A 12,524-nucleotide genomic window follows, 5' to 3' on the forward strand; every position below is an offset into this window, starting at 1 on the left:
CTCAACGTATGAATAAGGTTTGAATTAAGGGATTGATATTGAAATAGGGTCCCAATGATTTGAGGATGAATTTGATTTAACATTCTAATTGATCCTATTATTCAAACTTCGTTCAAGGCATTTTGTTCATCAAGGATTTAAGTCAAGCTAAGATCCACGAGTGTTATGCAAAGTCCATCAAAATTCAAAGGCTCATGTTCATTCAATGGTATACTTTACAAGACTAAAATTCTTCATTCAATCCCGATTCAACGTATGTTCACCATTTAAAAATTCAAGATCAATGTTCATTCCTTATGTCTTTGGTTGGATGAGGTTGTTTAATTTGAAAGCGCATTCAAGATTTAATCATTCATCGAGATCGTCATGAATTCAAGCTCATTGAAGTATCATCCAAGTTTCGTTCATTTTTTATGTCATTGAGATCTAGATGCAAAATTGGAAGAAACATTGTTGAGAAGCCTACAAAGTCAAGAGATAAATTCAAGGTTTTTCACAAGAGAAATTTACAAGATTACATTCAAACATTCATTCAAAGGCAATTACAAGTTCAAATCCAAGAGGTCCATTACAAAAGCAAAATTACAAAGAAATTACAACAAAGAGGGGGGCCTATTCTTCTAAGGCCCAAATGCCTGCTACAGCTTGCACCATACACAATCGCCATTCTCATTCTACAAGAGCTGCATCACATAATCAACCGAACCGGTTTCGGTTCAACCAAAATGAAACTTGCAGCAACACCTAAACGGTACTGCACTTCAAAATCCAGAACCGGTCCAAGAAGCTTGAGGAGAACCGAATCAAAAAACAACACAAAAGCTCAAGCTCAGGAGGGGGGCATAAGGAAAAAAATCAGTAACAAACCATAACAGAAAACGGAGAACGAAAAAATGAAGGACCGAAAGAGAAACGTAACAAACTTCAAGCTCTTCACGATCCATCTTCAACCATTAATCTTCAGACTCTTCATTCATCAATTCTTCAATCTCACCACCGATTCACCATACAAGAACTTGAATCCATAATCTCACATCTTCCATTCTCAGCCATAACCAATCTCTTTCTATCATCTTCATCATCTTCATTCTTCAACCATAACAAAAGGCAAAGAGAAAAATCAGAAACAGAAAGATATGTGAAAAAAAGAAATGTAACAAATTCGTAACAAACTTTCTTGAGATCGATTGAAGCTTTCTTCATACCTCTAACCGAAATCCTCTTCCATTCATTGATCATCACCACAAAAACCTTCAACCTTCATCGTTCTTTCTCGATTCACCTCCAACAGAAATGGTGAAATTAACTCACAACAATCTTCAATCTTCAATCTTCATCAACATCATCACCGAAACAACCTCCAATCCATCAATTCCTTCGATAACCTGCAACAAACCGAACTCAGCTTCCTTGCAATTCTTCTCCATCGCTTCAATCAACCTGCAACCTTCAAGCAACGACTTCAATTCTTCTTCATCTGCATCAACATGATACGATAACAGCGCAACAACTCGGAAAGAAACCAGGAGAAGAAAGGACCTCTTACCGAGTTCTCGATGTTTCATCACCATTCGACTCGATCTTCGTCATCATCGCATCATCATCACGCAGAATCCGTCTGAAAGGGAAGGAGCAGATCGGTAACGAAAACTCGTTCATGTACCACTTTATCTCTGGATTTCTCGTCGTTGAATCAAGATTGAAGAAGAACCGGATTTGTTTCTGGTTGAGCTGAGTTTGAATCAGAGGAATCGCCGCCGCGAGTTCACGAAGGAGAAGGAGGACAAGTCCGTACGTCACACTTCGCCGGTGATAAGAGTGATCGGAGTTATTGAGATGGAGAGATGAGAGACGTGAGCGAGGTTCGGTCGGAGAAGATGATCATCTCCGCTGTGCCGCCGTCGTGTCCGATGAGAGGAGAGTCTGAGAAGGATTCCAATTGCCATGTAAAACCCTAATCCCTCTTTTTAATTCTCCTTTTGCTAATGTGTAATTAAGTGAGAATATTTGTGATTATTTTGGCAATTGAATTGTGGTTTAACAGACTTAATGTGATTAACTGATAATAGGATCTGGAATTTTTAGTTATTAAAGTTTGAACTAAGCAAAAGCTGAAAATAATTGGATCATAACCTTGGGCTTTCAGTTTGCGCGCTATCCACACCCCTTAGCCCAACCTCACATTCTTCTTTTTGGCATGATAAGAAACTACAACAAAAACGCCCTTGGGCCAAATTCTGGATGGGCCAGTGCGCCTTTGTTTCTCCCTGCACCACCAATTGCTGTTAATTCGCCCCTATAGAAGTTCATCTTCATTTTTTTGGCATACAACATGCTGTAACAAAACACCCATGGGCCAGTGATTGGGCCCTGCGCCCCTATTTCTCTTCATGACATTTGATTCCACATTAAACCCCCCTGTGTGCATAGTTTTACATATTAGATTTAGTTGTTTTAACTAGTTTGTTTCCTATTTCTTTTAGATAATAAAAATGTGTGAAAACAATGATATTTTTGTTAGATTTTGACATGATAATAGAATATAGAATCATTGAGTTTTGCTAATTTTTGGTTGATAAAAAAAAGATAATCAAAAGCATGTAATATCTTTTGCTCGTTAGAATTTAATTGTTTTGCACATAGTTTTGTTCTATTACTTTTAGATGAAAATGTCATGAAAAACAATTAATCTTGTTAGATTTTATTTTAGAATTTACTTAGAATTTAACTTCTATTATTTTCTATGGCGGGTGCATGCCTCCTTGTTATTACTGATTTGGTTGTTGAGATGTGCGAGGTACCTCGAGAGGACCTTCGATTGCTCCGTGTTCCACTTTATTTGTGGGACACGAACTCGCTTCCGGTGCGACTTGACTTGTGTTGTGTTCCACTTTATTTGTGGGACACGAACTTATTCCCGATGCGATTCACCTGATCTCTCATTCATTGAGATGTATATTCCTATATCGTCTGGCTTATGTTTCTCTTGCAGGTTGCTTGTGTGGTTGTGTTTGATACGCACCACATAGCGGTGGTGATTTATTTTCGCACTGCATCGCTTTGACGCTTATGCTGGACTCCTGGCTTTGCTGGATGTTAGATTACGTGAAGTTTCTTAGTTCTGCTTGCGTTGCTAGCTCACTGCGGATTTGCTATCCGTTTGGTATCGTTCCCTATTCCCTTTTACTTCTTTCTGTACTTTATCGCTTTCTCGCATCATCCTGTAACATGAGAAGTAGGACTTAGACATGCATCTGGCCAAGCCCTCGAAAGAGGCTCTGTTTTTGTTGGTGTGTTTACATTTGTGCTTTGCGGCAGGGAGTCACGGTGTAATAAGTCCTATATGGCACTCCGTTAAGTCCTCTTGGAAGGCACGCGGAAAGGGTTAGCAATCAACCCCCGCCTAGTCTCATCGAGTCTGTTCAGTATGCGCACGCTTCGCGTCGCTTGCTTCTGAACCTGCACAAGATCTTGTTATCGAGTATGTCAGGAAAAGGGTTCATGCAGCCGGACCCCCGCCTTTCTTATAGCTCGCGTCGCTCGGCGTTGATGCTCGGTGTACGCACGCACCGTTTTCCTTTATGATCCGTGACGGCTTGGTTGCTGAGAGGGGTCCGCCCTCTTGTCTATGGCCCGATCATTTTCACGAGGTCTAATGCTTGGTTGACTTGGGTTGAGCTGCTCCCCTTGGCTATGGCGGGACCGCTTTTCTACCATTCGGTCAGTACCGTTGGTTTGTTTGCTTTACGAGCCGATGCTCGTTTGTGTGCTTATTGTGTGCTTCCCTTTTTCCCCCGTAGGTTGTTTAGTTTAGTTTAGACTGATACCCTTTGTATGATAACATTAGGTAGCAAGCTTTCCCCCTTAACTTAGGTCTTCCTCATGCATTCTTTAAAACACAAACCACACTCTTTGATTTTCTTTTCTTAAGAGCTTGTTATTTCCGCTCCATTCCCAAGCGTAAGCCTCCAAAGGTCGAGCAGCGGAGTGTGAATGTAACTTGTTCACCTAAAAAATACAAAACAAACAGAAATTAGTTAGCCGAGCTACGGTAGCTCTGATTCTGCAAAACAGATACGTAGGCAGCGGGGTAGGGCCCGTGCGAGCATAACTCTTTCTTTTCCCTACATTCTGCATTCATTTTAGTCCAGATTAGCGCAGTTTGCTTACACACCCATAGATTTAGACACAAGCGTGGATACCATCGAGTACGATGGGCGCGTGGGGTGCTAACACCTTCCCCTCGCGTAACCGACTCCCTTACCCTTTTTCTCTGGTCGTGAGACCGTTGTTTTGTTTTGTGGTTTGCTGGCATTCCCTTCCTTTTCAGGATAAATATGTTAGTGGCGACTCTGTTAATTTTCGCGGTAGCGACAGTAGGTTCCTATTTTGTGTATGGGCATTATATTTCGTCTTGCATGTTATTATGTGGGTACCGATTTTTGGGTTTTATTGTCTGGTTTAGATGCATGCTTGTTTTTGTTTTTTGTAGGATAATGTTATAAATCGACAGTCATCTAAATGTTCTGAATACGTGTAGGTGTCGATCGAAGAATCCTGTCTTCCCGTTTGATGCAAAGATCAAAGAACTTTACTATGAGTATCTTGAAGCTGCGGAGGAATATGAGGAAAGTACCGGCAAGAAGGTTAAGTTGTCATCATTTGAAGATTTTTGTCATGATGTTGATCCTTTGTGTTTGGAGAGTTTGAAGGATGGTGGGGATGATGAAGTGATTGTGAAGCAAGAAGTATCTGTTACTGTCCCTGAAATAGTTAGGGTTGATACATCTGTCATTCCTGATCAGTGTGAAGACTTGGTATCAGAATGTGTAAAAGGGTAAACATTTAATTTATTGTGTTTGAGTATAAAAGACATTGCTGTGTGACAGATGCTTAACAGAAATGGTATTCTAATATTATTAGTTTTGTATTTTGGGATGTTTTTCTGATGTTATATATATTGTTCTTGTGTTTGCAGTTGTTCAAAGTCTTTAGTTGGGGAGTCAAGTATTGCTGGTGTCGGGGTAGATGGTATTGATGGAACTGCAAACAAATTGGAAAATGCGTAAGTATGATTTTTAAATTCATGTAGTAATATGTTTTCTAAACACAGTATGTAATGTTGAATAGTACTTTGCAGTGATTATAGCTCAGATGAGTCTTATGATGGGTTGTTTGAAAGGCTGACCCGGGTTCAGATGAGTCTTTAGTTTACTGAATTAGTTTTAGAGTCGATTGTGTGTGTTATAGTTTTTGCATGTTATTTTTTATAGTTTGTAATATTTTGATCAAATCATGTATTGGTGATTAAAAGTGGTTTATGTTATCAGCAACTTATCGAAGATGGAGGTTGCACCAACATGTTATATGTTTGTGATTTGTTTTTTTTTTAAGTTTTTGTTTTATGTTCATTGAATCATTAATTGAGGCGAATGTGTGTGTAGTTTGTTTTTGTATGTTGCTTTTATAGTTTGTAGAATTTTGATAAAATGTGGTATTTTCCAGTAAAAGGGTTTTCTTTTGGCAGGAACACCTCTAAGATGGAGGTTGAATCAACATGGGATAGGTTGAATAGGGAGAAATTGGTCAACAGCTTGTTAGACAACCGGGAGGTTAAGAATCTATGGCAGAAAAGTCATGCAGGGAAGAATGATGGGCGGGATGTCGTTGTCACTGGGGAAAGTAGTGGATGTCGGTCTGAAATGATGATCGGTGATGAAACTAAGAGGGATGGGAAAGGTAAAGCAGTGTTGAAGGAAGGTTATGTGAAGGGTGTGGTTCAAGTAGGGCGTAGAAGAAGTGATCGAATATATAGTAAAACGAAGGGCAAAGATGCAGCGGGAGAAACAACGATTGATGGGGGAGTTGGTGTCAGTTTGGGTGCAAGAGCTGGGTTTGAAATGAGGTCGTCAGAACGTGCGAATAAAAAGAGAAAGAGTTGCAGGATTGTAGAACCCGTTCAAACGAAGGATCTTGATGGACACAGGTACTTTTCATGGTGTAAGGTTATAGAATGTGCTAAGGTAGCTGGGAGAAATGTTCTTGTAAGTATATTAAGTTATTTAGCTTATGTATAATATAGGCGTTTTAATTATAAGAATATACGCATTGAATGTTGGATATTTTTGTTGTTTTTATTTTGACAGTTGTAATTATAGTTTGTGGCGTTTTATGTTTTACGTGCAGCAATTCCCGCAAAAAGTTATCCGCGATTGCTTGGACAAGCATTATACGCGTGTTTTGTTCAGGGATTCAGATTTGAAAAAGGTCTTCAAATGTGAACTCCATTATGCTAAGAGGAAGTATTTTGTTTAGAGGTTCATTTACGATGGGTGGTCTGATTTTGTGAAGGAATGCCGCATTCAGGATGGTGATCGTCTTAGATTTGTAATGTGTGACAAACCAAGCCCGGCTATTACATCTGGAACACAATTGGTTGCTGTGTCAGTCGTCAATAGATCAAGAGTTTGATGATTGTGTTTTTATTTAAGTCAAAGACATGAATGTATATCAAAGTATCAGTTGCATTTGTGTGTGTGAACATGTTAAAAACAGTTTCTCTTGACAATGGGTGTTTTTGTTTTTATGTTATTTTGTGTAATATAAATGTTTTTATGTTATATGATGCTTTTGTTTTAAATTATGGTATTAAGTATGTCAGTGTTGTTATTTTGAGGTGTGATTCACAATAGTCATTGTAGTTGGGTGTTATGTTTTGAATATACAGTTATAAGTAAACATTTAAGGATTGGTTTAAAAATATAAAAGAAATCAACATAATATTTTTCAAATAAAGTGTTTGTGGCTGAAATTATTTTCATTAATATCAGGCTACTTATATATTGTTGAAGATTTCCTTGTCAACTACATTTGTAGTTATTGATTTGAACTTTGCATGTTCATCATGAATTTTTTTTTATTGTAAAGGCTAAAGAAATATATTAATAATAACACAACATAAGACATGCCACGATCCTGTTACAAGTTTACATACTGGTACATATAAAAGCCAACAAAGGCTTAACACTCAACTTCTAGCTCCACCCAAACAAGAGTAATTTTACCACCAGAAAAAAAATCACATAGTTTAAATCACACCACCCAACTTTGTTATTATCAACCTTGTTCCATTACATAAGCCTTCATACTGGTTGATGTTTCTCATGACCATAATTGGTGTCCCAACCTTTAGTTTTATATGATGGTTAGGTAATCCTGATGTTTGTAGTGAACTGAGAAATTCTGGGGTGAGGATGTCAACCAATGTTACATCGTGGAATTCCGACTTATCAACAGAATTTGCGCTGAAATAATCACGCACGTCTCCTGTATTGGGAATTTAAATAGTTAGTTCAAATGAATATAAAAATTGAATCATGTATACCTGCCATTAAATCAAGAATATGATTTAGATATTTTGTCAACAACCTCCAATGTAGAAGCAAGAATTGCTCGTAAATTCCGGATATGTAGAATTAACTATTGCTACGATTGGGTCCTTAAATTCTGTAATCAACAGGTCTGGTGGAATATCAATATCTGTAACACCATTGTTTGTTTCGGATACTTTGCCTTCTCCAATGTTTTTTATCATTTTCTGTTTTATCATTTTCTAATTTCATGGCATACAAAGGATTTCAATTAGATGATTAGGATTATGAAAATAAATGTATTACTGAAACTTTAATTAAATGAGCTTACCACAGAAGGTTTCCTATTTAAGAGTCTTATCATTGTAGGAGCAGGAGTACTTTTAGGGTCAGCCACTGTTATGTCATAAATGGCAGGAACGAATGAGCGCATATGTCTTACAGTCGAAACAAACCCCTGAAAGCAAGAAAAGAGTTAATATTTCAGAGCAAGTTTTAGGCAATTATATTTTTGGTTTTCGATATATGTTTTGGATGGTTAACTCATGCTGTAATAATGTTTATATTATGGATAATTTATTCTTCTTTACATTCAGATTGACAAATATGTCTTGTAAGGCAATAATTCGAGGCTTAACTATTTAACAGAAGCAAAGATCAATAAAGCCAACAAAGGGCATAATGCTTAACCACCATAGGGCAGAATCCACGTAATTCTTAACCATCTATGACAGAAGCAGCATGCTTAACCATCATAGACAGAAGCTCACCACAAAGCCAATAAGGCTAATAAAACCTGCATCAAACAGGGTAACAAATAACAAAAAAATCAACAGCCCAATGGAGGAGCATATCCATTTAAATGTGTCCTCAAACCATAAGATAAACATATGTATCAGATATGTGAAGTCTTATTTAACTATCTCAAAATTCAATTCAAATGCAAATTCAGAATTCATGCATATGATAAAATACAATCCCTAATCCACAACTACACAATTTCTGGATAATTCAATTCCATTTCAGAATTCATTAATTACATAAATACAAATCTAATCCACAATCACATAGAATTGGAAAATATACATATTGGATCGATATGAACCTGTCAAAGGAGGCTACAACATGGAATCATTGTGCTTTGTACCATAGACGATCTGCTGAAAAAATAACCAGATCTGAATTACACGCAAATTTACTCTGAAAGCTCAACATCAAACATGAACACGGTTAAAAAATGGGTGGGAGTGTCCCATCCTTCACCTTGAGCAGCTTCATCTTTCGTCCATATTTATCGATCTCATTGTCTTCACCAACCTTGAGAATATGATTTCGTTGGCGCCGAAGAGGTCGAAGTCATGTTCATCTGTTCGCAGGTTCGCAGAGAGAGTAAACAAAAATCGAAAGTGGAAGAAGATAGAAGAACATATGATTTGAAGAATTGCGGAGTATGTCCAATTTGGGAGAAGGTTGCAGAAGAAGAACATATGGATGGAATTTAGGATTTAGGGTTTTGAAGGGAAGTTGGGAGAAGGGTGAAGGATGAAGAAGAAGAAGAACGATAATATGAGTTTAAAAAAAATTGTAATCTAATAAAAGTTAATTTTAATTTGTAAGATATTATTAAATGAATGGGGACTTATATGCAATAATCAAAAGTTTTTTTTAAAAATGGGTCCCACAGTAAAGTTATTTTTACCATAGAGCTGATGTGGCTTAAATTAACTTAGAATTAATTAGGGTTGATTAGGGCTTTAATTCTATTGGTCAATTGCAGTGACTTCACCACTTAAGTCAAATTGGCGAATGCACCGTAGAATCTCCCATGTAATAAATATATACATTATTTTTAATTATATAATTGATACATTAAAATTAAATTTAATATTTACCTTTTTATTCTATATACAGCGAGCAAAATGGTCATCATAAAGTGGCAACAAAGATAAGTCTGGTGGCACTCAAAAAATCCTACTGGTACGGGAGTCAGTGCTTGAGGTGGGACACGAGAACGAGATATATTATGAGATAAAAAACCTTAAGTCTAAATATGTCTCTTCTGGATCATATTGTACTTTGAGCATAAGACTATTTGGTCTTCGTTCAACCTTCATTATGGCATTCATCATGAGAATAGATTCACTACCTTTATTGTTAGCAACCTTTATAACTTTAGCCTTTATTAAACCATTAAAATATATTATTTTTGAATAGAGCATGTTTGATATCGAAAAGTTAGAAATAAATAGGGCTGAATAATTGGTCGGTTCTGGTCGATTTTGAGTCTAAAACTTAAATCCGGTATAAACCGCTGTTTTATTTTTAAGGCTCAATTTCGACCGATAAAATTTTGGTTTTTGACGGATTCGGTTAACTCGATTTGGCGGATAAACCAAGTCGGTTTAAAATTTATTAAATAAATTTATAAAAATGACTTATCTTTTATAAAATTCACATACATTTAAATTTTAATATTTTTTTTAAAAACTATCAAAATTTGAGAATAATCTAATAAAAAACATTCTTTATTATTGAAAAAAATTATTGTTGTGTGATAATATTTCAAATATCATTTCATGTTAATTTTACAATTGTCATACTTTAAACCACAAATTAAATAATACTCAAAATTTTATGTTGCATATATGTAGTCTTGTGATTACGCAATGACACAATTAAATTTTAAAATGATAATAATCTTATAACATTATGAACCTCATTTTTATATTGAGTCAACCATATAGTAATAAAAATAAATAAAATAAATATTAATTAGGCTCGGTTGGTTTTGGTTTTTGTCGGATCCAAAATAATTATCTGAACCCGACCGAAATAATCCTATACTATCTAAATTAAGTAACCGAATCAATGTGACACCCGACCCGATCCGATCCATTTGCATAAAAAGACAATGGACCAGTCAGTTTGAATCAGACGGTTTAAATTTGTCCACCCCTAGAAATAATTACAAAAGTACCATAAACTAAAGTTAACCAATCCCTCCCCATTCATCACGGTTCCCGAAACTAAAGGTGTGAAAAATACAAGAAAGGGGAGTTTGAATTGGGTTTTAAAAACAAAAGCTATACTTTAAAATCCCCTTCTAATAACAACAGATTTTCTTCACTATTGATAATAATGTAAAAGATGCAAGAAGGAAGGAACAAGGTATGATTATAGTAGTTCACTTGAAAATTATCTAGCTAATCTAGTCCACCCGCCAAGGTGATTTTGACTTATCAAACAAGGTTTTAATCTAATAATCTCAAGATTAATACAATGCACAAGCTAACTGCAAGTGACTCTTACAGACTCTAAGACACACTAATCTTAGACTTCTCAAGGATTCTGATCAACTGGTCTCTTAAGGAATAATCAAACAATAGTTTGAAAAAGTTTTATTTACAATATATTTGTTTCTACACAAGTTGATAGTAAACAATATTTCAAGAAGAATAGACTAAGGAAAGCGTATGAACAGTCTTGTAAGAACATAAATTAGCAGCATTTTCCTTTGGTCTTCAAGCCTATTTAGGCAATAAAATAATATATCTGTTGGAGGGTATTTCTGGAAATTCTAGAAAGCTAGGAGCTTGATCATCGTGGGAGACAAGATCGTACGATGCGTTCGTCCTTTCATGGTAGTGGATCGAAACATTCGCTGTGTACCATGTACCACGCAACGTTATCTTCTTATCTTCTGGACTTCAGAGGCTTCTGACGAGCATGAGTTAGAAGAAAGAAAATAAGCCTTGGGTCATCAGAACTTCAAGTCTTTAGAGTCTTAAGAATTGCGTTTTCAGAATCTTCAGCACTTGGTCTTCAGTATCCTTTATCTTCAAAAACATAAGTATTCAGCATCTGGACTATTCCTCAGAACTTCTGTCTTCATATCTTCAGAACTTGGTTTCCTTGATTGCGTATCAGAGTCACAACTTCAGAGTCTTCTGAAGTGGTTTGCTACTGTTCACAAAAACTTGTGTAGTGTCGAAGCGGAACTTGTTTTCTTCTGATGTCTTGGCAGCGCCTTTCATCAGATTCAGAACCTGTTTGTTAAATACTCAAAATTACAAACATTAGAGTACCAAAATTGTTCATACAAACATACTCATTGTTATCATCAAAACTCAGAGGTATTATTGCATAACCAATTCTTGTTCTAAGAATCTCCCCCTTTTTTGATGATAACAAAACTATGTATTTTAATGACACAATTTTGTACATACTCAAAAAAGTTTCAGAAATAAGAATGGTAAGGAACATTTATCCTTTACATGAAAACTCCCCCTGAATCTAAGACATGGTGAAGATCATATATCCTGATTATGAACCGTTATGGGTAACTCCCCCTGGTTGCAATAGATCAGAAATTGAGATCTTAGAGTCTTGATTCTTGATACGAATCATGCCAATTGAGATCTTGAATTCTCAAGACCAATAGAAGTCTGATTCCAGTCTTCAAAAAGCTTGATTATGAACTTATCCTTCTAAGAGTTTGATTTTGAAAGTTGGACTAAAATCTTGTTTAGTACTTTTAGATACTGATTCCAATCAGAGTTCATGATTCCTGAAAAAGAAAACAATTCTAACAAAAACAAAAGTTTATTTTGGTTAGAATGTAAGCAGCTCCCCTTATTTCCGAGAAGTTTTTTTCCAGAAAATTTGATTATTAGAATCAAAATATTACTTCAATTATGTGTGAAAAACATAAAGACATAAGAAGTAAAAACATAAAGCGAATACTTCATTTGAAATTTAAAAGATAACAATAGATAGAAATAAGAAAGACAACAGAAACAAACAAAAAACTAAGGTTCAAAGAAAAAGGAAAAAGAAATCCTAAGAATCTAGGGTCCCTAGAAGAGGATGACGTTGGAGCAGAAAGCTTTTCCAGAATCAACTGTAGCATGTTCTGAACAAAATCATTAACAGCCTTCTATTGATTGATGCTCTCTTTGAATACTTGTTGTTCTTCTCTAATTATACCAAATGCTTGCTCCAGACGCAAGATGGCGGGATAAGAAGATGAGACAATTAAAGCCTCTTGTCTTTCTCTTTCTCTTTCTGCTTCTTCATCCTCTTGAGTCAATCTTGTTGTTTCAACAGCTCTAGCTTCTTCCTTAGCTTTAAGCCTGGCCTCTTCTGCTTCCTTAA

At 36.0% G+C, this 12,524-nt stretch overlaps 1 protein-coding gene and 1 long non-coding RNA gene across 2 annotated transcripts; one reads left to right on the top strand and one right to left on the bottom strand.

Annotated features, from left to right (window-relative positions):
• Nucleotides 1-470: 470 nt before the first annotated feature.
• LOC131644110 (uncharacterized) lies at nt 471-2,061 on the bottom strand. Its single transcript, XR_009296370.1, has 2 exons — nt 1,206-2,061; nt 471-1,089 (listed from the first exon to the last, which is right to left on the bottom strand). It is a non-coding gene; the product is annotated as an uncharacterized LOC131644110 (long non-coding RNA).
• Nucleotides 2,062-4,426: 2,365 nt separating this feature from the next.
• Nucleotides 4,427-6,732, top strand: LOC131653405 (uncharacterized). The gene is made up of 5 exons (XM_058923539.1): nt 4,427-4,446; nt 4,541-4,837; nt 4,979-5,065; nt 5,528-6,044; nt 6,187-6,732. The coding sequence occupies exons 1-5, from the start codon at nt 4,427-4,429 to the stop codon at nt 6,313-6,315; spliced, it is 1,050 nt and encodes a 349-aa protein (XP_058779522.1). The 3' UTR covers nt 6,316-6,732.
• The last annotated feature ends 5,792 nt before the right edge of the window (nt 6,733-12,524 follow it).

The sequence above is a fragment of the Vicia villosa genome, linkage group LG1 (genome assembly GCF_029867415.1).
Source record: "Vicia villosa cultivar HV-30 ecotype Madison, WI linkage group LG1, Vvil1.0, whole genome shotgun sequence".
NCBI classification, from domain to species: Eukaryota; Viridiplantae; Streptophyta; class Magnoliopsida; order Fabales; family Fabaceae; genus Vicia; species Vicia villosa.

Coding starts and splice junctions, on each gene's coding strand:
- LOC131653405 (XM_058923539.1), top strand. CDS start 4,427: ATGTGGGTACCGATTTTTGG. Junction 4,447..4,540: donor ATGTGGGTACCGATTTTTGG/GTTTTATTGTCT, acceptor GAATACGTGTAG/GTGTCGATCGAAGAATCCTG. Junction 5,066..5,527: donor GCAAACAAATTGGAAAATGC/GTAAGTATGATT, acceptor TTCTTTTGGCAG/GAACACCTCTAAGATGGAGG.